Source organism: Macaca nemestrina, chromosome 9 (genome assembly GCF_043159975.1).
Source record: "Macaca nemestrina isolate mMacNem1 chromosome 9, mMacNem.hap1, whole genome shotgun sequence".
Lineage (NCBI taxonomy): Eukaryota > Metazoa > Chordata > Mammalia > Primates > Cercopithecidae > Macaca > Macaca nemestrina.
The window spans coordinates 142885541-142913027 of NC_092133.1; the positions used below are offsets into that span (position 1 = coordinate 142885541).

General features: G+C 46.0%; 1 protein-coding gene across 2 annotated transcripts in view; it reads left to right on the plus strand.

Moving 5' to 3' along the window:
- LOC105490808 (adenosine deaminase RNA specific B2 (inactive)) overlaps positions 1–27487 on the plus strand; it is a 525558-nt gene that overhangs the window by 331833 nt on the left and 166238 nt on the right. For both annotated transcript variants that reach the window (XM_071070547.1, XM_011756712.2), the window contains exon 2: positions 23341–23427. In XM_071070547.1, coding sequence (XP_070926648.1) covers positions 23341–23427 — 87 coding nt within the window. The remainder of the gene's footprint in view (positions 1–23340; positions 23428–27487) is intronic.

Genomic DNA, 27487 nt, shown 5'->3' on the forward strand with positions numbered 1-27487 from the left:
GGACGGTAGGAGCCCTGCAATGATGAATGAAAGCAAATTTAGGGGCAATAGAAGACCGGGAGGGACATGCCTCCAACAATGCATTGCATGAGAAAGTCTGGGTTCCAGAGGAACTTGTCCTTGCTGCGGGCCAAGCGAGTCCCAGGCTGCAGCTCTGAGAATGACAGCTCGAGGGTCTGCAGATCAGCTACGCCCAGCGCCACGGTGCCCTCCCTCAGAGTGGGCAGCTGCTGGACCCCTCACATGGAGGGCAAGCTCTGAGCTTGTCAGAGTGGCTTCCCCGTCAGCTCACCCAGAGCTGCTGCCTAAGTTGGTTCATTCTGGCATGAGTAAGGCGGGAGTGAATGAGAATGGCTCTCACTGACAAACGGAGCAAAAGCCTTTAAAAAACGTATGTATAATTTCGAGGAGCACAGCCCACACCTGACCAGCGCCAGGCTTAGCCTTGCTCCTGCGTCTGGGGTGTGAGTGACGACCCAGATAGCGCCCCCGTAATGACTGAAAGAGACATCGTGATCGCCCCTTTACACGTGGGGGACTCCAAGCCCAGAGAAGACGCTTGAGGTATTCGGTCACAAGGGGTGGATGAATCAGGACCTCTTTGGCTGCGAATGTGCGAAGGCCCAACCTTGGCTCGTGGAACTGAAAAGCTGAGCAGCAGCTGGCTCAGAAAAGCTGAAAAGTTGAGCAGCGGCTGGGGTCTGGGTCCCGTGGAGGGGGCGGCCGGCCTTTCTCCAGCCCCACCCCCGGCCGCTTCCACGAGAGGCGCAGGCGGTGCCTGCAGGACCCAGCAGAGCCCAGGCGCAGGAGCGCACCTGCCCCAGCCGGAAGACTGACTTCCGCCGCCCTGAGCTGAGTCCTGTGCCCGCCACGCAACAAACACCAGGGAGGAGCGTGGCATCTGGGCGTGGGGCAGGAGCCGGCCCAGCTCCACCTGGAAGGCCCCGGCCTCAGCTTCATGCTCTGCTGGCGCCATCTTGAAATTCTTAGTGATTTTCCAACATTTCTGTTTTACACTGGACACTGCAAATTCTGGAGTCGCTTTTTGCCGGGCGAGTAGGTTTATCCTGATCAGGTTAATCAGAGCCCCCGCTGGAGCTGAGGGGTCAGCCTCATCCACTCAGGAAGCTGGGGGGCGGGAGGAGTGGCCCCGGGGAGGAGGCTTCGGCTGACCCGAAGGAGATGCCAGCTGATGGCGAGGAAGGCAGGATGAGTCTCCACTGAAGTGGGGCCGCCTCTGACTCGGTGAGCGTGTGCGCCATTGGCTGAGCCCCTCCGTCAGCCGTCTTTGATTGATTCCCATATTTGATCATTCAGAGTTTGATGTAAGTGACATGCTGCACTAGCGCGCATTTCCAGGCTTGTGTGAGCTAAGTGGCCGCGTCTATGCTAACCATGCACCAATTCCACACGGCATTTTTTCTCAGTGAAACTCCCTCTGTTCTATTCTCCCCTGACCGCACCAGGCAAAGCAGAGTGGCACGTGGCAGGCTCCCCACGTGTGTGTGCAGAACAGCTGTTGATGAGCAAATCGCTCAGAAGGAGATTTTAGAATGCGCCCTACCCCTGACCAGACCTGCGCGCGCACATGTAAACACTGACTTTGGACCAGACGCAGAATGAGACAGCCATCCTTCCCTACCCCTCATCCTGGAGCTCAGCACAGGTTAAATGAGGTCTGTCCACTGCTTAACTTACGAAATGTCTGCAGGGCAGTTCGAAAGACATTAGCCAGGCCTCGTGACACCCCAGATGTCAGCACTTCTCCAGTCTGTCTGGTGGAACAGAAGTTCCGTAAGATGCTCGTGAAAAACGAGTTCCAAGGTCATGAGAGAGGCTGTGTGCTTACTCCATTTTGGAGATTTTCAAATTGTATCAGCACAGCGCGCATTACAAGCCCCGGGAAGCCCCTCCATAAAGAAATCTGCTTAATTCTGTAGAACTCAGCCCTCCACAAGTACACGCTTGTGAGGATGCTCTGGGCGCTAGCGCCTGTTTGTGTTTGGCAGAACACACTTTGGGAACTGCTCCCCAGGCCTTGCTGCAGTTTTCTGAAGACAAGCAAGAAACCCTGCTTGCTCAGTGGCTCGTTCCTCTCTAGAGAGGGTGAGGTTCGCAGAAAAACAGGGACTCTGCAGAACAGAGCCTGGACGCCACCCCAAACCGCCATGAAGCCGCCACTCATAGGTGGAAATGGGGACACGGGATACACAGTGCATCCTCCTTGCTGGCGCCGTTTAAAATGCACCGCCGTCTTCACAGCGCGCGAGCTCCCGTTGGATCCATGGGGATCCAAGTGTCAGAGGATTCCAAGGCTGCACCTGGCCTTTGTGGGAAGGAAGCTGGAACGATCACCGGAGGCCCCGAACAGCGCTGGTACCTGCCCTCCACGGCGGGTCCTGGAACCGGGGGTGCCCATGTGCTATGAAACCCCAGAACCCAGCTGTCTTTTCTGACAGGGAGAGGACCTAGGCTTCCTGCAGCATGACTGAAAGCCAAGGTGTTGCAAAACCCTGGTCCCTGCAGAGCTCTGTGCCATCACAGCTCACGCGTCCTTCCCACGGGTCGTGCCTTGTGGGAAAGTCACAACCAGACCACACACACCGGGCCCTGTCCGCCATCCGGCTGCCTCCACGGTGGGTCTCTCGGCCGCTCTGGAGGCTTCTTCTCATCCGGGAGGTGGGAAGGGTGACCCTGGCCCTGACGGTGTCTGTGGCTGGTGGGACACACAGTGGGAGGCATGTAATCACGGGGGTGCCCACCCAGGCCGCAGCCCTGGCGAGGGGTCCTGGGACTCTCTGATACTGCGCTTGCTCTTCCCAATTTTCCAATCATGGTCAGGGGCCCAGCATGGTTAAGATTCCGGTGGAGGAAGTGATGATTCTCAGGCCTTCGTCACTCCTGCCTTGAGGTCATTCCCAGCCCTCCCTAACTCAGCCCTTGCTGAGCCCTCAGCTGCAAAACAGCTGCGTCCTAGAGCGTTCGGCTGTCCCAAGGATCCAACTCCAAAACCATAAGCCCTCCCACTCAGGCAAATTAAAAACATCCACATGCCACATCTCTTTACAAACCGTGTGGAATGCAGAAGAACAGCATGAAAAGGAGGCTCTCAGTGACGAGGTGGGGAGGGGAGCGGCGCCATCTCATCCCTGGCACCAGCCCCTCAGTGCCATGGAGCATCCTCCCCACCCAGAGGAGGAGCACGGGGCTGGCAGTAGCTCAGGGTGCTTTACCGCCCGGTGTCTTCAGGCCTGGCCTCGGGTGGGAAAACACTCCTGAAACTAAATTAACCAGTTTTAGATCTAATTTTACCAGGCTGGAGTGGGCTGCAGATTGATTTTCAGGGCATCTAATAGAGAGCACTGCAGACTGCCTTTCTCTCAGAAAATCCATCTCCATGTGCTGCCGTGACTTGCTTTGCTGGTCACTGGGAGCAGTGAGAGGCCAGCGATTCGCCGAAATGTGTCTCACTCTGTGCACTTCAGGTAGCTGTGACACGGAGTCTAGGCCCTGAGGTGTGTTTGCTAAATGGGCCTTTTATGGTAAAACTGCTGCCCGGACTCAGGTTCGGGGAGGCCCAGGGCTCAACCCTGAGGTAGAATTGGCCTGGGGGAGCCCACGCTGCTCTGCCAACCCATGCAGGAGAGACAGGTGCAGGACAGCTGCAGGTGCCTGCTCCATGAGGCAGGCAGAGCCCCGGAGCCTATCCCCTCCCTGCCCATGCTCCCGTATCCCCCACAGCGGTGCCTCCAACCCTGCACACCACACGCCCCATTCCACCTGTGGTTCATGCTTTTCCTCTGATCTGAACCAGCTAATTCTCGCTCCTCATGTTTGTCCTCATCCCTCAAATCCAACCTCCAAAACAAGAGACAGAAATGGAAAGCGCGGCTGCACTGGCACCTCCCAAGCACAGGCCAGAGGCAGGCTGTGACATCCTAGAATGCACAGCTTCCTTGGGGCAGCCTCCCACCAGGGCCTCCTGTGTGTCCCTCAGGGCACCCTCAAGGGCAGCCCCCTGCCGAGTTTTCTTCCCTTTGTTTTATTATTATTATTGTTATTATTACTCACAGTCCTAATGACAAGGCACAAATAAACTTCTCTGGTCAGTGGTTCCCTGGCACACTCAATGACAAGCTGGTGCACCCTCCAAATAACATTACAAAAACCCTGAACGTAGGAAAAACACATTTATGGATCTATCTCAGGGCGTGATCATCGCATAGCAGGATGATCCCGACAGAGCATCTGTCACTCTCCCCCTCTTGTATCTCAGCACTCATTAGCCACCTCCTGGGAAGCTGAGAGGCAGAGGGACCCCAGGCATCGGGTCGGGGACCCTGCCAGACCCTGCTGATTGACTGAACTTCAGTTGGAAAGGCGGGAAGTGCTGAGTGGTAATGAAAACCAGGAGAAAAAAAAAAGATATTATTGGCCAGATTCTTTATAAATGCCATTTGACCAGTGCCCACCTCTCCTAAAAAAGGGTCTCATCTGCAAATCTGGGGTGGTGTCATCTATCACGGGCCCAAAATGCCATCCCTCTTCATTCTTATCGTCGCAAAGATTTCTGAGAGAGGACGAGATCTCGAGAGATGGTTTCTCCTTCCTTCCCCTGAACTACAAATACCCTCCTTCAGCCTCTTAGAGAACAGCCGGTACTTGAGCACAGCGACCTGATTGCCGTTGGCCCCAGCAGGACTTTGGTGGGAAGTCAGCGTATTTCCTCCGTGTTTGGAGATGGACAGGATAACCAGTCCCTGCAGATCTTCTCAGTTCATTTTATTTCATGTTTCCTACGTTCCATGTCATTCACTTATTCATTCAGTGAACATCTGTTGTGGCCCTGCTGATACCAAAACCTGTGCCAGGCTCTGAGGAGAGATTTCCCAGGGCATGAAGTAAGTGCCCACTCTTGGAAGCTGCTGGAAGGCTCTTCGGTGGTTCTCTGGCAAACCACTCTACCCGTCAAGACCCCGAAGTTTCCCCCAACGACCTCGTGCAGGCTGCGCTGCTGCTGCGGAGGGAGGAAATCTCGTCTCCCCAGAAGTGAACCTGGCCTCTCAGTAAACTGGGGCGCACCGACCCACGCAGAGTCGAGAGTTGGGTAATCGGAGGGTCAGAGACACGAAAGTCTCTTTTCCATCTATGCCGATACCTGAAATTCCACCGTTAAAACTTTATTTATATTGATCAGTTGTTCCTTAGCCTACTACAGATTTCTCAAAGAAAGAAATGGCAAATTGACATGTTTTTCGGTTGTCTTACCTTTGCACTAGAGCTGGGTTTTGACAGTTTTAGAAAAAACAGGTTTATCTGGAACTGGGGTTGGGGCTCCTGGAGGGAGGTCCTCACTGGAGCTCTACAGGGAGAGGGCGGGGAGGGTTTTGTGTCAGAGACAAGGGGCCCTGAAAAACAGGAGCGAGTGGGATGACCAAGGAAGAAACTCGTCTCCCTCCCAGCCATGCACACGTGGAAGGCCAGATGTCCCGAGCAGCACTCATGGTCTTTCACCCGTGTCAGAGCCCCTGCCTGTGCTGGGCCACCGCCCGCGCCCTGGACACAATTGCAGGAAGCAGGCAAAGCCCTGCCCCAGGAAGCCTGCACTCAGGAGGGGAGAGGCGGACGGGTAGTAGGCGTCACAGGGGCACTGGAGGTGGGGATGGCAGGGAGGAAATGGAGCAGGACAGGAGCTCCGGGCTGGATTCTTAGATCCTGGGACACAGCATGTGCCTGGCAAGTCTTTGTTGAACAGATGAATGATGAAAGGAATGAATGACAGGCTTTTCCAGCCTTTGTTCAAATAGCCCAAACTCACCAGAGACGGACGTGAAGGATGTGTCGGCCGAGGCGTGGGTGCCCACCCGTGCAGCTGCGATAGGCCACCGAGGGCATGGGGCCAGGGACGGGAAGTTCAGTTCGGCAGCACTCTCATGGCTGGAGAGAGTCGCACAAACAGAGGAGTTGGGAGGCTCAAAATAATAAAACCCATCCCGTGCTCCAGCCAGGAGCTCAGTGCTGAGGAAATAATTAGATTTAGACTTGCAAGCTCAGCTATTAACTCTTTGACCTGCTCTCTAAACAAATTACTTACGCGATCATTGCTCGCTTTCCAGTTAACTAGAATGTCTGATTTGTAGAAGAGGTGAGAAATGGCCCACATTTGGACCAGTGCTGAAGAAACATGGACTCAGAGCAGACAACGTGGCTCAGTCTGGTCAGCAGAGAACAGGGCGCCCTGCTAGGAGGGTTCACGATGCCACACTTCCAGTTTCAAATAAGCTCAGCAGAAAATAAAGCGAAATGCTGATTGTGACTGGCTTCAGAAGGGCAAGCGTCAGCAAGGCCTGGGGAAGCCGGGGGCGCTGAAGGCAGCCGCTATGAGACGCAGTGAGCCGGGCCTCACCATCACAGGAGGGTAGTCCCCCACCCTGCTGCACTTTCTCTCCTTGTCCTTGTCTCATTGGATCCCCGCAGCACCCCAGGACACAGATGGGGAAGGTCTGTGTTGCAGGGATGAGGTCCAGCTGTAGGGAGGTCCAGCACTTGGAAGGGTCTCACAGCCCCTGCGCTGGAACCTGGAGCCATGGAAGAGGCAGCCTGGGCCCACAAGGAGTGGACTTCTCCTGCTGGGGAGAAGAGCCTGGTGGCCCATCATGGCCCCCTGGGCTCCCAGTAACAGCAAGTGTGAGGCTGGGGTCATCAGGGCTGGAGGAGTTAGAGGAGGGCAGTAAGGACCTTGCCATTCTCTTATCAAGGAACTGCCAGTACCTTTGTGAAGCTGAGGCCTTCAACAAGCTCCTCCCAGGACCATCGGAGAGTCCCAGGTAGGAGACAGGAGGGAGGCGGCCAAGGTTCCTGGTCACCTACTCACCATGGGGCTTAAAGCCTGGCTTCTGCATTAGGCTTCGATTCAAGACGGTGTCATCAGCTGTCGGGCCGGAGCTCTGAGCAGTGAATTCAGAAAGAACATATTAGACTTGGAGAATAAAAGATCTTGGCCAGGCATGGTGGCTCACACCTGTAATCCCAACACTTTGGGAGGCCGAGGCCCCCAAAGCAATATAGCAAGCCCTCATCTCTAATGAATATAAAACAATAGCCAGTTGTGGTGGCATGCATCTGTAGTCCCAGCTACTTGGGAGGCCGAGGCAGGATCGACTGAGTCCAGGAGTTTGAGGCTACAGGGAGCTGATCGCGCCACTGCACTCCAGCCTGGGGACAGAGCAAGGCCTTGTCAAAAAAAGAGAAAGGAAGAAAGAAAGGACGAAAGAAAGGACGAAAGAGAAAGAAAGAAAGAAAGAAAGAAAAGAAAGAAAGAAAGAAAGAAAGAAAGAAAGAAAGAAAGAAAGAAAGAAAGAAAGAAAAGAAAGAAAGAAGAAAGAAAGAAAGAAGAAAGAAAGGAAGAGAAAGAAGGAAAGAGAAAGAAAGGAAGAAAGAAAGGAAGGAAGAAGGAAGGAAGGAAGGAAGGAGGAAGAAGGAAGGAAGGAAGGAAGGAAGGAAGGAAGAGGAAGGAAGGGGAAGGAAGGGGAAGGAAGGGGAAGGAAGGGGAAGGAAGGGGAAGGAAGGGGAAGGAAGGGAAGGAAGGGGAAGGAAGGGAAGGAAGGGGAAGGAAGGGGAAGGAAGGGAAGGAAGGGGAAGGAAGGGGAAGGAAGGGAAGGAAGGGGAAGGAAGGGGAAGGAAGGGGAAGGAAGGGAGGAAAAAAATAAATGACCTGTGCACAGAGAGTCCTGGCGTCTGGGGTGCCCCTCTTCCTTAGCAGGGAGAGGAAGCAGCTCCTCCCCTTAGATGCTCCTATGAGGCCTTTGCAGAATGCAAGTCTCTTCTCAGGCCCTGGCTTCAGATCTTGATGTTCCTGAGGCCCCAGGCAGGTTGTCAGTGACTTCATGCAGTGCAGGAGCCCAGTGGGGCCTGACTTACTCCTCTCTGGCTCGTGGCCCACTTTTGACACCCCCAACACTGGCCACACAAACCTACGTGAAATTCCACGAGGTCACTCCCTCTCCCCTCTTGGGCCTTTGCACAATATCCATTCAAGAAAAGTGACTTCGGCAACCAGTTAACAAATAGATTGGTGAACATGATAAATAGGAGATTATTGCAAAGCCCGGATGAGAGCCGAAGTGGTGGGAGCAGGCTGTGGAGTGGAGAAACAGCAGGAGGGACCCTCTACAGAAGCTGAGGCATTTAACAGGTGCAGTGAGGACAATGGGCAGGCAGAGGTGACCCGAGGGCCTTGAGGCTGGACCCTAGGTGGATGGCACTAAACGAATCAGAGGAACAAGGACACACTGCATCTTTACAGGACATACTTGTCCAGTTTTGAGCAGATGGACTCAGAAATCCTACAGAGCTTTCAGTAGGACGTGAGGAATTTGGCGTTGGAATCAGAAGCTGATTGGGGATTAGAGTATGGTTGCCTTCAGGCCACCCGCCTCCCAGGGGAGCTTCTTTCACAGGTGGGATGGCTCTGTGCTTTCTCTTCTAAACCTGGGACGTGCGAGTGGGAGGAAGTGCTATTAATTATTGCACCCTAAGGCAGAGTTCACTGAGGACACCATCCTGAAAGGACGAGGATGATGTCAGGCGACTTCTGGAGCCTCCACTCCCAGGTGGAGCATTCGTGTCTAGAACTTTGAAATTTGGCTGAGCCTTGGCTAATCATTTGGAAAGCTGTGAGTTTCTCCTTGTGAAGTGTGAACGCACACCTTTAGACTATTCTCCTAATTTAAATATACTTTCTTGCAAGGAGTCACCTTTTCCCATCAATCATTTGAGGGACCATCTGTATCTGTGCCCACCGCTCACATCTGGAAGGGCACACAGAACAATCTGTTGTGTGTCCATGTTGGCGTCTCAGCTTTTTCCAAGGTTAGCTGGAGTGCGGTGCATCAAGTGTGGCCTGGGTGGTCTTTGAGACTGTGCACAGCCCCACGGTTGCTGTCAAAATCCTGCCCTGTCGTGAGTCCCGGTGACGACCCAGGAATGTCCCAGTGCCCTGGCTTTGAGGAAAGCTACCTGGGGGGAGAACAAAATACCTTAGAAATTAAACCATGAGATGGGGAAGGTGACGATGGCTAATGGGTACCAAAAAAAAAGTAACTGGGAAGAATGAAGAAGACCTAGTTTTTGGTAGCACAACAGGGTGAATAGAGCCAATAATAATGTAATTGTACATTTTTAAATAACTGAGTATAATTGGATTATTTGTAACACAAAAGCTAAAGGCTTGAGGAGATGGATACCACGTTTTCCATGGTGTGACTGTCACGCATTGCAGGCCTGTATCAAAGCACCTCATGTGTTCCATAAATAGATACATCTACTATCTACCCACAAAACTCAAAATAAAAAGCTACCAGAAATATTGTAACCAACAAAGAGAAAAAGAAATTAAACCATGAAAAAAGGATGCGTTCTACCAATAGCTCAAATCTGGCCATACTACTAACTGCTAGCCCAACTTTGAGCCCTGTGAATTGGAAGTGATGTTTTTACATGCACAGCTGCTGGGAGCTCCTGTCACAGCCAGAGGCTCGCTGCCACTTGCACAGATTACTTCCTACTAATTTGGGGACTTTGAGAAGGTAATTAGGAGTTGTATGTTTGCTTTTAACACGATCACCTCTTTAAAGAAACTCTCCAAATACCGTCACGTTCTGAGGGACTGGAGGTTAGACTTCAGCAGAATTCTTGGAGGGCACCGTTCAGCCCATGACAATGAACGTGTGGCTGACACCGCGGGCCACCTCCATTTTAACTGGATGTTTTCAGGCCCAAAGCCATGAATTGTGTCCATCTCTGAAACTGCTAGAAGAGATTCACTGAAAGAATCAAACCTTCTTGTGTTTTACAAAACTCAGTGCAGACCCAGAATCTCTTTAAAAGTTGCCGGAACTCCCTGTGTTGTTCATAGGATAGGAGCTTGGAGATGGCGTTTTGAAGCCCATGTTCCTGAAAACCTGTGAGACGAACTCCTTGCATTTCCTCTGCAGTGTTACTCCTTCCTCCTGCCTACATGGAGGTTAATCATCCTCTTGCTTCCCAGGGCATCCCACCTGTCCACACTGATTTGCGTTTGTGTTTAGATAGAAGTGCATCCATTTGAAGACACACCTGTATTCTGTTCGAATATACAGCTATGGAGAAAGTGGGTCAAGCCTGAGGGAGGCCATCTGTCAGAGCGTGTTTTGGCAAAAGGAAAACATGAGAAGGAAGCTTGTAACGGAGGCCGAAGTATTGTAGCCTGAGGGCACCAAGTGAGTTCTGTGGACTCCAGCTGTCAGCCCCGATCCCAGTTATGTAACTGTTCAGGAGAGCAGAGCTTTGCGAGATGTGGAAGGGACGTGGCCCACAAAAGGGAAAGGCAGAAATGCAAACCTCACTTTCAATTTTTGAAATAAGGACAGACTCAAAGTGCTTACTTTATGATTTTTAATAGCCTCTCCTATGAAATATTTAGTACTTTTTAGGAGGCAGAGTATTAGATCAAATCCTGGCCAGGCACAGTGGCTCACACCTGTAATCCCAGCACTTCGGGAGGCTGAGGCAGGCAGATTGCTTGAGCTCAGGATTTTGAGACCAGCCTGGGCAACATGTCAAAACCCTGTCTCTACAAAAAAATATAAAACTTAACCAGGCATGGTGGTGGGCACCAGCTATTCAGGAGGTGGGAGGATCACTTGAGCCCGGGAGGTTGAGGCTGCAGTGAACCAGGATCACACCACTGCACTCTAGCCTGGGTGACAGAGTGAGACCCTGTCTCACAAAAAAAAAAAAAAAAAGAAAAAAAATATCCAATTCTTAGACATCCTGGCAATTATCACTTTTAGTATCATTTTTATTGAAATTTCCAGTCAATATGTTATTTCACATGACTTTCCAGATAACTGACATATCATCATGTACCAAAAGATTTTTAATTTTCATCATACTTGCTAAAAATTGTTTGATAAAGTATTTGTAAAATGAAACAGGGTTTCCATCCACAAGTGGCCTCCAAAAACATTGATCTTTTCACAGTCCCTCAAATCATCGTGGGTAAACTGAGGCCTCAGAGACCACCAAGGTATGTGTGGTTGGGCCTGTGAGAAACAAACTCACTCGTCCAAACCCAAAGAATGGACTCAGAGACCCGGAGAACAGCAAAAGTGGGACTTTTAATGATGGTCTTGCAAGATCGGGTGTCTGATGGGCAGGCACACCCAGCACAGCTTCAACAAGCCATTTAACCCCTCGTGCGCAGGTCCCTCCCCCGGCCCCTCAAAGGCTGAGCACTATGAGGTCACAACCTTCCCAGACGTGGCCTATTGGTTGTCGGGCACGGGCTGTAGGTGTTTTCTTTAGGGTTGTCTTGCTGCATTTTATTGCAACCCACAATGCATTGCAATCCCAGTCAGCTCAGGGTATTTGGCTTCAGGTATTTGACTTATGACCTAAGTAGCTGGGCAGGCTGACAAGAACAGACAAAACAAGCTATTTCACAGGCTCGTAAACTTTCATCTTAGACTAAACTTCTTTGGTTCGGGTGAGGGCAACTAAAGGGGCAGAGGGGTGGGCCAACAAGTAGGTGTCGGCTATCCAAGCAGGGGCCTAGTATGTCCTGTTTTTTTCTGTAGTTTGCTGACCTAAGCCGATTTAAGGCACATTGTCTTGGAAATGGACCACTGTATACATTATTTCCTTCAGGCCTGAGGCTCACAGTTCTGATCCCAGCTTGCAGCTTTCTGGAGATCTTGTTTTCCCCCTCACTGGTTACTCCCCCTTCATTTTATGTGGATGCAGATCCTCAGTGCAAATCCAAAGCTGGCTCCAAAGGACTTTGTCTTTGAGACTATAATTTTTCTTATTGCAGTGTCTAAGGCTTTTTGATATATTTGAGCTTTCATATCTATAAAATAGGGGGAATAAAAAAGAAAATAGAAATCTTAAGTCCTGATAAGCAGAAGCAGAAGCAGATACACTTTCCTAGCAGGGATCTTCATTTAATATCTACCATCCTCAATTTTCTTCTTTGTAGATTCAACAATTCTTTGAGGCTTGCTTTACATCATTTATTTTCTTGTCCAGTCATGATTTTTGTTTTTTTTTTATTTTTTTTAATAATGGGAGTATAATTTACATACAGCAAAATGTACAAACCGCACACATTACAGTCCAAGGACAAATGCATGCACATGCCCCACCTAAATACAGCATCTTTTCATTCCACCAGCAGAAGCCCACTTCCACCTGTTCCCCGCAATCCACACGCCCCCCTCAGAGACGCCCGTGCTCTGCTTTCTCCACGGAGTGCTGAAAGCCTCCTGGAACTTTATGTAAATGGAGCCACACTGCATATTGCTTTTTGTGCCCAGATTTTTTTGCTCAGCATAATGTTTTTGAAATCCATCTATATCATCATGTAAAATTGTAATAGTTCACTCATTTTGTTTTATTTTACTGAAGAGCAATTCATTGTATAAATGCACCGCAATTAGTGTATCCACTCTTCCGTTGATGGGCATTTGAGATCTCTCCTGTTTTAAGCTGTGATGAATAGTTTGGATCAATATCCCCATGTGACTCTTTTTGTGAACATATACATTTCATTTATCTTGCGTAAATATCTAGAAGTGGAGGTGGTAATTCGTAGGAAAGGTATATATTTAACAACCAAGACATTTTCCAAAATTTCTTGAAGTTATTATGCCAAGATCTGAGCTCTGATTTTCCACATGGTTACTGACATGTAGACATGTAGCACTGTCAGCCTTTTATTCTTTTTTTTTTTGAGTCAGAGTCTCACTCTGTCTGTCCTCCAGGCTGGAGTGCAATGGCACGATCTCAGCTCATTGCAACCTCTGCCTCCCTGGTTCAAGCGATTCATGAGCCTTAGCCTCCCAAGTAGCTGGGATTGTAGGCACCCACCACCACACCCACACCCAGCTAATTTTTTTGTTTTTTATAGAGATAGAGTTTCACCATGTGGCCCAGGCTGGTCTTTTGGAAGTGCTTATTGGCTATTTGTATATCTTTGTAGTGTCTTTCACAGTGAGTTTTCTGTTCAAGTATGTTGCTGACTTTTTATAAGTGGAGATTTGATATCCTTTATTATTAAGTTGCAAGAGTTTTTGTATTCTGGATACAAACAGTCACCTTGATTGTAAATATGTCATCCCAATCTATCTATTCCTTTTAGCTTAATCACCAGTGTATTTCAACAAGCTGAATTTTTCCAATTTGATGAAAACTAATTTGTCATTTTTTTCTTTTGTAGTTAGTGCTTTCTGTCTCCTAGCTAAGAAATCCTTGCCTACATGAAAATCATGAAACTAATCTCCTCAATTTTCTTCTTAAAAATTTATAGTTTTAGCTTTTTCATTTAGGTCTATGATCCATCTTGTGATCATTTTCACATAGGATGTGAGGTGGGGCTCAGAATCATTTTTTTCAATATGTTGTCTAGTTTTCTTAGTACTATTTGTTAAAAAGACTTTCTTTCCTTCATCAACTTGCTTTGGTACCTTTGTTGAAAATCAATTGATCATATAGACTTGAGACTTGATTCCATTCCTGTTTCCACTGGTACTTATCTAGCCTTATGCCATTACTACATTGTATTTGTTCTGCAGTATCAATATTGTTTAGACTATTCTGGGTCTTTTGCATTTCCATATAAACTTCAAAATTATCTTTCAATTTCAACAAGGGTACTGACTGAGATCGAATCATATCTATAGATAAATTAGGGGACCGTTGATATTGTAACAATATTGAATCTTAGATTCTGTGAAAATGGCATATATTTCTATTTATTTAGGTCTTTTTAAACTTATTTTAGCAATAGTTTGTAAATATGAGTGTAGGTTTGGCATGTCTTTTTTTTTCTTCAAATTATACCTAAGCATTTTATAACTTTTTGTCCTAAGAGTATTGTTTTTTAATTTAATTTTCTGCTGTTTAAACGGATACATAGAAGCATGCAGACTTTTATATCCGTGAATTCACTTATTAGTTCCTTTAGTTGTTTTCATCTTTCCCTGGGAATTTCTACAAATACGATCATGCCATGAGGATAAAGTCAGTTCTACTTCCTTTCCAATCTCTGTGACTTTTATTTTCTTGCCTTGTGACACTAACTAGGACCTCCCGTGCAGTGTTGAATAGAAGTGGTGAAAGCAGACATCCCTGCCTTGTTCCCAATCCCACGAGGAAATCATTCACTTTTTCATCATTAAATATAATACTAGCTATAACTTTTGTATATGTCCTGTATCAATTTAAGGAAATTTTCCTCTAGTCCTTTGTGTGTTGAGAATTTTCATGAAGAATGGGATTTTGTGTCTGTAGACAAATTAGGGGACAATTGATATTACAACAATATTGAATCTTGAATTCTGTGAAAATGGTGTATCCTTCTATTTATTTATCTTTAACTTATTTTAGCAATAGTTTGTAAATATGAGTGTGGAGGTTTGGCATGTGTTTTTCAAATGTTTTTTCTGCATCTATTGAGATGCTATGATTTTTTCCCCCTTTATTATGTAAAGGATGTGATTACATTGATTGATTTTCAAACTGTAAACCAGTCTTGCATTTCGGGATGAACCATGCTGGTTCATGAAACATTAACCTTTTTATATAGAGATGAACTTGATTTGCTAATATTTTGTTAAAAACTCATCTGCTCGTGAGGACCATGAGTCTGTAGGGTTTTTTTTTCTTATAACATCATTGCTTGGTTTTGGCTTTAGATTAACATCGGCCTCATCACATAATTTTGATAGTCACCTCCCCTTCCATTTTTCTAGAAAATTTTGCACAGACTTGGTATAATTTATTCTTTAAATACTTCTTGCAATTCACCAGAGGGAGCTGTCTGAGCCTAGTTTACATGTGAGGGGGTTTTTACTATGAATTAAATTTACTTAATATATATTGCACTCTTCTGGTTTTCTGCTTCTCCATCTGTGAACTTTGACAGTGTGTGCCTTTCAAAGAATGTTCCCATTGCAACTATGTTTTTCACTAACTAGCACACAATAGTTCACATTATTCCCATATTCTTATTTAATGACTGCAGGAACTGTAATAAGATCCCCTTATTTGTTTCTAATTAGATAACATGGAAGTTTTTTCTCCTTTTTCATGATTAATCTAACTTGAGATTTATCAAACCTATTCAAAGAGTCAATTTTTTTGTTTCATTAGAGTTTTTTCCCCTATTGTTTTCCACTTCCTATTTTGACCTCTACTATTAATTTTAGTATTTTCTTCCTCTAACAACTTTGGGTTTGATGTACTCTCTTTTTTTTTCCTTTTTAGCTTCTGACAGTAGAAGTTTAGATAATGTTGGACATTTCTTCTCTTCTAATATAAGCATAAATTTAGAGCTAAAATGTGTCTCTCAGCATTGCTTTAACTCTGTTTCACAAATTGAGGTATGTTATACTTTCATTATCACTGAGAATAAAGAGGTTTTAATTTTCCTGTGATTTCTTTTTAACACTTTGGTCACTTACAATGGTGATACTTAATTTCTGAGTATATAGAGATTTTCCATATATGTTTTTGTTATGTATATTTAACATGATTATATTGTGGCCAGAAAATGCACTTTTATGATTTCAAACCTATAAAATTTATTGAGACCTTTTTTATTTTGCAGTGTATAGTCCATCTCAACAAATACTCTATACAGTGTTCTATAAATGTAAGTTAGGTCAAGTTAGCTGTTAGCATTCTTCTAATTTTTTGTTCAATACAGCCTTTTTCTCACTACTTGTTCTATCAGTAACTAGGTGAGGAATGTTAAAATCTCAAACTATCATTATATATGTTTCTACCTTCCTTCATTTTTTTAGTTTTTTATTCATGTTGTTTAAAACTCTGTTGAGTGCATAAACACCAACGATTATTATATTATCTTGATGACTTGATCATTATGATATGTCTTTCTTAATCCCTGGCAATATTTCATATTTTGAAAACTACTGCATCTATTGTTAACATAACCATTCCATCTTTCTTAAAATAAGCATTTACATGATGTATCTCTTTCAATTATTTGACTTTTAACCTATCTACATTTTTATATTTGAAGTACATTTTTGTAGCAATCAAAAATATGTTTTGTTTTTTAAATATAATTTGAATATCTCTGCATTTTAATTGGAGTACTTAGTCCATTTACATTTAATGTAATCACTGACATATTTGGATTTAAGTGTACCATATTGCTAATTTTTTTTCAGTTTATTCCATTTATTTGTTTCTCCTTCTTTGCCTTTTTCAACGTATCGATCATTTTCAGTATTTTATTTTATCTTCTCTGTTGACTTTTTAGCTATACCTCTTTGTATTATTTTTAGTGACTGACCTAGAGATTAAAGTATGCATGTTTAACTTATCATAGCCAACTACCTCGTGATCAAAGGAAGAAACTTACAACAGAATAATTATATTTACCCCATCCCAAGGTGTGTGCTGCTCTTTTTATATATTTTCTAAATATATAATAAACATTACAGTACACTGTCATTATCTTGTATTTAAAGAGTTAATAGTCTTTTAGCAGAATTCAAATTTGTATTCTGTCATTCTTGTTGCGGTTGCTCCATATGTGAGAGGTCTCGTTTCTCTGGCTACTTTGAAAATACTTTCCCTGTCTTTCGTTTTCAGGAGTTTGGCTGTGCTGATTTGTACAGTCTTCTTCAGGTTTATTCTGTGTAAGTTTGATTGAGATACTTGGGTCTGTGATTTGATGTGTCTTAAAAAATTGAAAACTTTAAAAGTATTATTTAAAGTACATTTTCTACCTTAACAGTTTTTCCATTTTTTTCTCGAATTCCAATTATATATAAATTAGACTGCTTTATATTGTCCAACAGATCATTGAGTCTCTGTCACCTTTTTCACTGTTTCTATTTCTCCCTGTGCTTAGTTTTTATTGTTTCTACTGATCTGCCTTCAAATTTACTGATATGTTTTGTGAAATGACATATCTAATGTGAAACCCATCCAGTAAATTTTTTCATTTCAAATGTTATGTTTTTGAGCTTGAGAATTTTTATTTTATTTATACAGTTTCCATTTCTCTACCAAGATTCCCCATCTATTTACTTATTACGTCCCCTTTATTTTTAAATTCTTAAAAATATTTCTAACATCTATTTAACATCCTTATCTGCTAATTTCAGCATCATTAGATCTTTTTACTTTGACTATATTTTTTTCTGAGGATAGGTCATATTCTCCTTGCTTCTCACATCTAGCAATGTCATTACTATTACTATATCATTATTTGCTGGGCTTTGTGGATACCATGTTGTTGAGAATATGGATTTTGTGGTGTTCTTGAGTTTTCTTCTAGCAGGTAGCTTATTACTGACCAAGGGTAGTTTATTACCGACCAATTTCTAGTTGAAATGATCAACTAGATCATTTCAAAGCTTGTTTTAAGTCTTTGTTAGCACATGTTCATGGCAGTTCTTAATCTAGGACTAGAGTATTCCTAGTCCTTAAACATCACCTTTTTACCATCCCAGCTGAATCCTAGCTCTTCAGTGATCTATAATTCTGCCTGATCAGAATGCCAGACTTTCAGCATTGTGCCATCACTTGAATTTTCATTTAGCTCACAGGTCCCCAGCCACTGCTCTCAGTGAGATCTGAGTCTCCCCTTCTCATGTGGGGCTGAGTCTCAACCAAATCCAGTGGCCCCACCAGATCTCTGAAGCAGCTGCCTTCTGCCCTCAAATTCTACTTTCCTCAGCAGCACAAGCTTTGGTTTTCACCTTCTCAGCTTACAGTGATGCTTGTTCTTCTTCAAGTCCACTTTTCTACTGCTGAAAAGAGCTTCCGGGTGAGAGGCTTGTGGAGCTGTGGGGTGCACTCACATGCTTTCTTTTTCTCAGGAACAATGGTCACGACTGCCTGGCATCCAAACTCTGAAATCGGTTGTTTCATAGACTTTGTCCAGTTTTGCTGTTGTTTACAATGAGACAGCTGGTGAGCGGCAGCTCCCTCATCCTGGCCAGGCGCTTGTGCATGCATGGCCAGCGAGCCTTCCTTCCTGCTCTTTCTAGGACTGTGATGTGGGCTCAAGATCACTTCACACACTCATGTCTTCTCCAGGCTCACTTTGGAGGAGACTATAATGCATTTGCCATTTTCCTTCTTGGTTTCAATAGATCAGAAAGAATTTGGTAAGACAGAACTGAAATCTCATTGTGCCCCACTCAGCTAATGTTGTTGAGTCATGGTCCTTAGACCAGGAAAGGTAGAGAACTGGCTCTCCCGCATCATGATGAGGGAATGTTCCTCTGCACCGTCTGATCCTGGGGCTTTCAGCCAAGCCCGATAACTTGTTTATGAATACATTGTATGTGATTACTTCTGCAGAGAGGAGAGTACATTTGATTTTTCTACAAAATATTAACCAGACCCTAAATTTAAATGCTTTTCATATTTGAATTAAAAACTATTTATTGCACTATTCTTCCTTTTGTGGCCCTAGAAACAAAGATGCTATTCTGATTTTAAAGATATGACAAATGAAACATAAAAGGTTAAATAAAATTTAACAAAGGCAAGGCAAGGAAGAAAAATCCAGAAAATTCATCAGACACTACAAGGATAAACTTTACTCAGGCAGGAAAAGATAGGAAGATGAAGATCTCCTCAAGTAGCCTTTGCTCAGTGCGGAAGGCAACTGCAGCCTGGAAGCCTGGGACGTGCTGAGGACCTTATAGATAGTCCTGGGCACATCCACTAACTTCTCAATGTCTCAGATTCTTTACCTGGAATAAATACGTCAAGAAAGCTAAGACGTGTCCCAGTGATTATGCAGGGTGACTAATGACGAAGTAACCACGTATCCTCAATATGTGCAGTTATTTTGATTTTGCAAAGTACACTAACACCTAATACTTCAACCACATGTTCTTAAAACCTGATAATTCACATCAAGCATTCTGGGGAAGGCCATGAATTCAGGGGACTCGTGATATTGAATGAAAAACTGCTGGCATAGCCACAAGTGCCTTTCAGGGAAAATAAGCCATTGCTTTTCTCTATCTCACTCAAGGATAATCCTCACCCCAAGATGTTAACACGAAACAATAAGTAGACTATTAACTCAGGACATTTTATTTCTAAACAAGATGATTAGGACATCTGAAAATACCTACAAATTATTCCAGTGGGTGTCTCTTTCCCTCAGCCCTGACAGTGTCGTAGTTCTCCCAAACTGTTATGATGTGAAAAACCGGCCATAACCACAGAGCCTCAGTGCTGCAGAGGCCACAACTGCAATTCACAGCCGTACGTGGTTCCGGGCAAGGGCTTCTGTGCCCTCCAGATGCTCACCCAGATGCCCCTAAAATACATAAAACTGCTTCAAGTAAATGCTGCTTATTCCACAGTGAGTAACAAGATTTATAAAGCAAGTGTCCTGGAACTTTCAAGCCATGCATTAAAAACAGCCATCGACCTTTCCTGAAAATGACTCTTGACTCTTAGACCAGGGCTGGCCCCGGGTCACTGCATCCTCCGGGTCAGCTTCCAGCTGGTCCATATTCGATAATGGGAGCCCAAGCTCAAGAACCCAGGATGTGAGCAGCTGAGGCGTGGAGACTGCCCAGCCGACCCCTGACGTTTTTAGAGGAACAGCCAGCCAGCCCAGCCCGCTCTTCTAGGCGTTACCCAGAGGGTGGGGAGGCAGCGGCAGCATGGGGCGCCCTGCGATGCAGCTTCTCCGGCACACCCAAAAGGTCCAGAATGGAGGCACAAAAAAAAAAAAAAAAAAAAGTATGGCTTCCTTTTTTCATCAGAAGCTTGAGTAAAACCAGATTTTCAAAAGATGACAATGAAAAACATGCAAAAAATCGAATTATCTGAATATCAGAGTTCTACTCATATTGAACTAATAGAATATAGATCAGATCCCAAAGGGACAATGGGTTCGGAGGAAACCGCAAAGAGAGGCCCTGAAGCCAAAGAACTTCTGTCGTACTTTTTCTGTATTAAAAATGGAATTCTTCACGTCCTTTTCCAAGAACATTCTAAAGACGCGGTCTGCCCTTTCTTAGAAATAATCGCTTCTCTCCCAGAGCTTACGTGCCTTCACGGTGATTGCAGAGCATAGCTGGAATTTCAGGTGTACTTGTTAGCAATAGATAAGTGTTAGCAATACTGCTGGCTTTCTGTTTCCTTTGCTTTAGTTCGGTTGCTCAAGCTGTCCCATGAAATCTAAAGTCCGCTGCACTAGCGGAAAGAAAAGTTGGTTAGGCACAACTGGGAGTGTCAGAGAAAATACAGGACACCCAGTTACATTTGATTTTGTTTTGCCGTTGTTTTTTACGTGTTTATTTTAATTTTAAAATGTTTAATTGACAAATAAAAGTTGAATATATTCAAGGTGTACAATGTGATGATTTGATATATATGTTGTGTAATGATGATCACCACAAATTAATTAACACATCTGTCACCAGCCATAGTTACCATTGTGGGGGATGAGGATGCTTAAAATCTGCTCTCTTATCCCATGTCAAGTGGACAATACGTGTTATTAGCCAGAGTCCCCATGCGGTACATTAAGACTCCAAAACTCATTCATCCTAGGAAGTTTGTACCTTAGACCAACATCTCCTCACTCTCTCCCTTCTCCCCTCACCCCATGGACCCTGGCAGCCACCATGCTACTCTGCTTCTATGAATTCAACTTTTTTTAGATTCCACATATGAGAGAGATCATGCACTAGTATTTGTCTTTCTATGCCTGGCTTATTTCCCTTAGGATGAGGTCCTCCAGTTTTATGCACGCTCGTTGCAAATGGCAGGATTTCCCTTTTTTTAAGGCTGCCTAATCTTCTGTTGCTTGGCTGTACCGCATTTCACTCATCCACTCATCCACTGAGGACACTTGAGCTGCTTCCACCTCTAGGCTCTGGTGCACGATGCTGCCGTGGATATGAGGGTGCAGTTATCTCTCTGAGTTTCAATTATTTGGGCATTGACCTGCCGGTTACCCCGTTTCACATCCTCAGAGGGCTCTCATTTCTCCGTGTCCTCACCAACACATTATTTTCTGATTTTGCTTTGTTTTTCTAATAGCCATCCTAATGGGTGTGAGATGATATTTCATTGTGGTTTGGATTTGCATTTCCCTAATGATTAGTGATGTTGATTACATTTCCATGTGCTTATTGACATTAGTACATCTTCCTTGGAGAAATGTCTATTGAAGTCCTTTGCCTTCCACTGAATTTCAGATAAACCATGAATAAGGTTTTTAAGTATATATATGTGTGTGTGTGTATATACATATATATATATGTACACAGATATATATTTGTGTGTGTGTCCCACACAATATTAGAAATGCCTATATACCAAAAAATTATCTGTTTATGTAAAACTCAATTTTAACTGGATATCCTGAATTTTTATTTGATAAATCTAGCAACATCAGAAAGTAAAAACTTTGATAGATCTAAAACAATCCTTAAATATCTTACGATTTTGCTAAAGTAAAGTCTGGAATAGTTTAGTGCGCTTGTGTGAGTGTTTGGCTGGTAGCCTTACTTTATTAAAAATGTAATTTCATCTTGAGATCCTCCAGACTAAATCATTTGAGCTTCACACTCTTAGTGTAACATTATTGGACTCCCTTAATGAAATTATAACTCAAGCAAGATATTTCATTCTCTTGTAGTAAATTAGTTTGGGCTGCGAGGGTTTAGAAGAGCAAACCCTTCCCTGGTTTATTCTTGTTTGGTAGAACAAAGAAGGCACAGGCATTTTATATTTGAGTTATTTATTGTTCTCTCTGTCGCCCGTCCCTACTGGAAACAACAGCTGTTAACGGGCTCCCGAATGAATTTCAGTGTGAACTCTCCTGGCCTCTGAAAACCTTGGCTAAGGAGAAAACAGGGTCAGCTTCAAAAGAAAAAGAGCCAGTTTCAGGCTAGGTCTGGATGCCTGAAGGCCAAGGGCAGATGAAACCAGCAGCTCATGTTTTCTTGAGAAATTACACTTCAGGGAGATATACAGTGCCATGGTGGGGCACCTGTGGACAGCTGTCCTCATTACAGGGTGATGTAAACTCAGTGACCTCCTGGGAAATCCCGCCCGTGGGTGTCCACAGCTTTCGAAGGAGAGGGAAGGATCCCGCGTAGCAAAGTAGCCGATCCCACAGCCAGTGCCCTGGAACTTGGACAGCAGGGACGCTAGGACACGCTTCTGTCGTACTCTGCACCGTGTTGCATGAGCAACGCTGAGATTTCCACCTGGGGCCTCTTAATCAATGAGGTCCAGGTTCATAATGGCACATGCGAACCGTGTAGACTGGAGGACGTCTGGGAGCCAGGGGCTCCCTGTGCCGTGTCTCTGTTGGTGTCTCCTCTGCAGTGCAGTGAGTTCTACGTGTGGACCAATACTCCCCAGTGCAGTGGTTTAATTTAGGTGGTGGAAATCTCCAAAATAAGGAGCTTTTCTTTCGGATCCCTTTATTAGTCATTTTTATTTCTCTCAATCATACCTCGAACCCACCATTCCTTAATCTCGCTATTGATGAAATAAATTGCTGAGACCATGGGAGTAAAACAGCATACTTTATTGGTGAGGAGTGGCATTTCCTGGTTGGATCTGTTTCCACAATCGTGCTGCACTCTGAGTGGTGGGGACCCAGGAGGCAAGACCTGCTTGGCCTTTGCTCACCCGGCCACAGGCTTCAGGCAGAGGCAGTCCCTGGAATTCCAGCCACCGTATTGAGGACGCTTGGCCATTTCTGGGAGGACTGCGTGCTCTGCCCACACCACTAGCTCCCTCCTCCCCTCCTCTACTTCTGCCAAACGCCCGCTAAGTGACAGGTCCTTTATTTTTAATGCATGTCAAGCCCAGAAAGCAAATTCTGCACTAATAGGGAAAGATAGTCTTGGCTTTATTTGCACCATTCTCTTTTAATTGTGAGATCGTTTTACTTGTTTTAGCCCATCTCTGTGAAATGATCTCGACGGAAGGCTCTGCCCTACCCGGGATCTTGTAAACAGATGCAAGGTTGCTACCCTGGAGACAGCTGCTTAAAGTTTTAAGGGACTTGGGCAAGGTGAAGGGAGATGCCAAAATAAGAGAAGGAGAAAGACGGAAATCGTAGAATTTTAAATTGAGTGGAGAAAGGAATTTGATAAAATGCTGTCAGATATTCTATAAAAGACTGAACCAGAATGAAATGGCTGAAACCAAAGTGACCTTTCCACGTCCCTTGTCCAACCTTCAGTAATAAGAACTTCTAAAAGCATTGCGTTTTTCTGAAACTCCATGTCAAAAGTGCATTTCCTGTTCTTTTCTTTCCAGATAAAGTAAGCATATTGTCAACCTTCCTCGCTCCCTTCAAGCACCTGAGTCCTGGCACCACAAACACAGAGGATGAAGACACGCTAAGTAAGCAGCTTCCTTTCCCCAAAGTGCACAAAGGCCCCTGTATTCTGTGTGCAGGGGTCCCCCGCTGTCCCCAAACCCTGAGATCCCTGGAGTCATCTGGGAGGGTCTGTTTGTCTTACCTGGAGAGACAGTGTCTGCTCTCAGTCCCCTACAGAATCCCCATCTTCCCTGCAGTCCCACCTGCATCTGCAATCCTGTCCTCACTTGGAATCCTTTTCATTTGAAGGTCTCACCCGAATCCTATCTCCACCTACAATCCTGTCTTCATCTGAGGTCCTATCCTTACCTGGAGTCCTACTGTAATCTGCAGTCCCACCCTCACCTGTAGTCTCATCTTCACCTGCAGTCCCACCCTCACCTGGAATCTTACCCACACCTGTAGTCCCATCCTCACCTGTGATCCCATCCTCACTTTCAGTGTCATCCTCACCTGGAATCCTATCCTCACCTGCAGTCCCACCCTCACCTGCAGTCTGATCTTCACCTGTGGCCCCATCCTCACTTTCAGCGTCATCCTCACCTGGAATCCTATCCTCACCTGCAGTCTCACCCTCACCTGGAATCTTACCCACACCTGCAGTCCCACCCTCACCTGTAGTCTCATCTTCACCTGCAGTCCCACCCTCACCTGGAATCTTACCCACACCTGTAGTCCCATCCTCACCTGTGATCCCATCCTCACTTTCAGTGTCATCCTCACCTGGAATCCTATCCTCACCTGCAGTCCCACCCTCACCTGGAATCTTACCCGCACCTGCAGTCCCACCCTCACCTGCAGTCCCACCCTCACCTGCAGTCCCATCTTCACCTGTGACCCCATCCGCACTTTCAGTGTCATCCTCACCTGAAATCCTATCCTATCCTCACCTGTGCTCCCACCCTCATCTGGAAACTTAGTCTCAGCGGCAGTCCCATCCTCACCTGCAGTCTCATCCTCACCTGTGGCATTTCCTGGTTGGATCTGTTTCCAACCTGGTTGGTCCCATTCTCATCTTCAGTTCCATCCTTAATTGGAATCTTAGTCTTCCCTGGAGTCTCATCCTCACCAGGAATCCCTTCCTTACCAAAAGGGCAGGAAAGTGTCAGTAATGTCTGTGGGACTGAGAACCCTAGGGATTCCAAGAAATTAACCAGTTTTCTTGGACTATTCTCTCCTCTCCTTCCTTTGTTTTTTCATCAAACCAGAAAGAGCAATGGTCATGGTGTCTTAGAGCATTGTTTGTACAAGTATTTAATAAGGAAAGGGCTGGATAGGAGCCCCTCCTGTGCAAACATTTCTGGCACATGAAATTGGAAAGGGGCCAAGGAGACTCCTCAGGATGGCACCAGGCTGGTTTAGGAAAGGGATCTGAGCAGCGTCTCGGGAGCTGACTGTGGGGGTGAGGATCCGGGAGTGTGTGGCTGCAGGAGCTGGCCTCTATGTTCACAGCAAATTGTCAGGCATTTAACAAAGAGGACAAGACATTCCACACCATGTGAACAGCTCCTCAAATTTTAACACCACCTGGCAGATGGCTCCTTTTTCAACCAGGAAGAGGTCAGCACACTCCTGTTGTCATGGGATGGGGAGGAGGTGAGGTGACCCTGGGATTGCTAGTCAGACCAACAAGAGGCAGTGGGAAGGGTCTGCAAGGGACTCCGTGCACTTTGCCATCAGCCTGGGAAACACAGCCCTTCCCAGACAGCATGATAATTAACCGCACTGGAAATGGAGGTTTTTCAGCAAAAGCAGCATCACAGTCTTTTGGTGTCAGGACCAGAGTGAAGGTCAATGCCCCCTCTTGGACCCCTTCTCTTCTAGATGTGGAAGGAGCATGTTAGGAGGAGGGTGTGCTGGCACTAGGGAGGGCTCGGCCCAGACTCCGTGCTCCCTCCCCAGCACAGCTTGAGACTCAAGCCAAGCTTTGACACAGGTCGCTTCTGTTCTCTGGTGACCCAAACTGGAAAATTTCCAGATGAGTCCATTTATTGATCACTACTTCTGAAATCTGGGATAGAGAAAGTAAAAAGCACACACCAGGCATGTGCATGTGTGCATACACACACCCCCCAGGGGTGCACACAAACACACACACTCCAAGAGCACACGAGCACACAGCCCCCAGGAGCACACACCCCCCACCCAAGCTGAGCGTGACATGTGGACCTGGAAACACCTGGGAAGGGGAAGTTCACTGTTTCCTCCTCCTCCACACCTGGAGCTGCTGGGATCCTGGCTGGAGCTGGCCTCCCTCAAGAGAAAAAGAAATGAAGCTTCAGCAAGGGCCAGAGGACATCTGCGGTGCGGAGCGAATGGTTTCTACCTTACAGAGGTGCAGCAACCACCTTTCTGTAGCAACCAGAGGCCCAGACCTGGAGAAATAAACCGCCTGGCCGCTGGGAAAATTATTGCTCTGCCCCTGAGATTCCTGAGAGAGGGACGTCCCCACCCCACGTAGGAGCTTCTCCTTCCCCCTGCCCCCCGTAAGAACCCCCACAGCAGGCAATGAGAAGAGGAGACGGCCTGACGAGGCCAAGACTTTCTGGACTTTCCGGAAGCCTTTCATGCTCTGTCCTGGCAGCCAAGCTGCCTTGGGCTATAAACATTACCTCTCAGAGCCTCCACGCTAATGGGTAGAAACTTAGAGGTAACAATAACTTTAAATTATTTATGGTAGTTAAAATGCTCTTGAAATGCTTGAGAAGTCTCATTTTCAATCAATCAACTAGTTGCTCCCCTTTGTGTAGATGCTGTTTATTTACTTTCTTTTCATAGATTGTTCAAAGACAAACCTGCAAATGAATCAGCCCTCCCTTCATAGCTCCCTGCGGCACCGCCAGCTCGGCCTTTGCTCGGCCTTATCCATTTGTAATCCAGATACACGGGAAGGTAGAAAAAGATGTGTGTGTGTGTGTGTGTGTGTGTGTGTGTGTTGTGATGTGTGTTCATGCATGTGGCATGTGTGGTGTGTGGGGAAGTGCACATGTGTGTGGGGTGAGTTCACGTGCATATGTGTCATGTGTGTATGTGTGCATGTGTGTGCACAGGTGTGTGTGTACGCATGTGTGTGGTGTGTGTCTGTGCACGTGTGTGCATGTGTGTTGTGTGTGTGCATGTGGCATGTGTGCCGAGTGTCGTATGTGCACATGTGTGATGTGAGTCTGTGCATGTGTGTGGTGTGTGCACATGTGTATGCATGTGTGTGGTGTGTGAGTCTGTGCACATGTGTGCGTGTGTGTGGTGTGTGTACGTGTGTGTGCATGTGTGTGGCATGTGAGTCTTGCAGTGTGTACATGTGTGTGGCATGTGAGTCTGTGCAGTGTGTGCATGTGTGTGGTGTGTGAGTCTGTGTACGTGTGTGCATGTGTGTGGTGTGTGCACGTGTGTGTGCATGTGTGTGGCATGTGTGTGCATGTGTGTGGTGTGTGTACGTGTGTGGCATGTGTGTGCATGTGTGTGGTGTGTGTACGTGTGTGCATGTGTGTGGTGTGTGTCTGTGCATGTGTGCATGTGTGTTGTGTGTGCATGCATGTGGCATGTGTGCAGTGTGGTATGTGCACATGTGTGTGATGTGTGAGTCTGTGCATGTGTGTGCATGTGTGTGGTGTGTGAGTCTGTGCACGTGTGTGCATGTGTGTGGTGTGTATACGTGTGTGTGCAAGTGTGTGGCATGTGAGTCTGTGCAGGTGTGTGCATGTGTGTGGTGTGTGTGTGCACGTGTGTGCATGTGTGTGATGTGTGAGTCTGTGCAGGTGTGTGCATGTGTGTGCTGTGTGCATGCATGTGGCATGTGTGCCGAGTGTGGTATGTGCGTATGTGTGTGGCATGTGAGTATGTGCATGTGTGTGGTGTGTGTACGTGTGTGTGCATGTGTGTGGCATGTGAGTATGTGCATGTGTGTGGTGTGTGTACGTGTGTGTGCATGTGTGTGGTGTGACTCTGTGCACGTGTGTGCATGTGTGTGGTGTGTGCATGCATGTGGCATGTGTGCCGAGTGTGCTATGTGCACATGTGTGTGGTGTGTGAGTCTCTGCACGTGTGTGCATATGTGTGATGTGTGTCTGTGCACATGTGTGCATG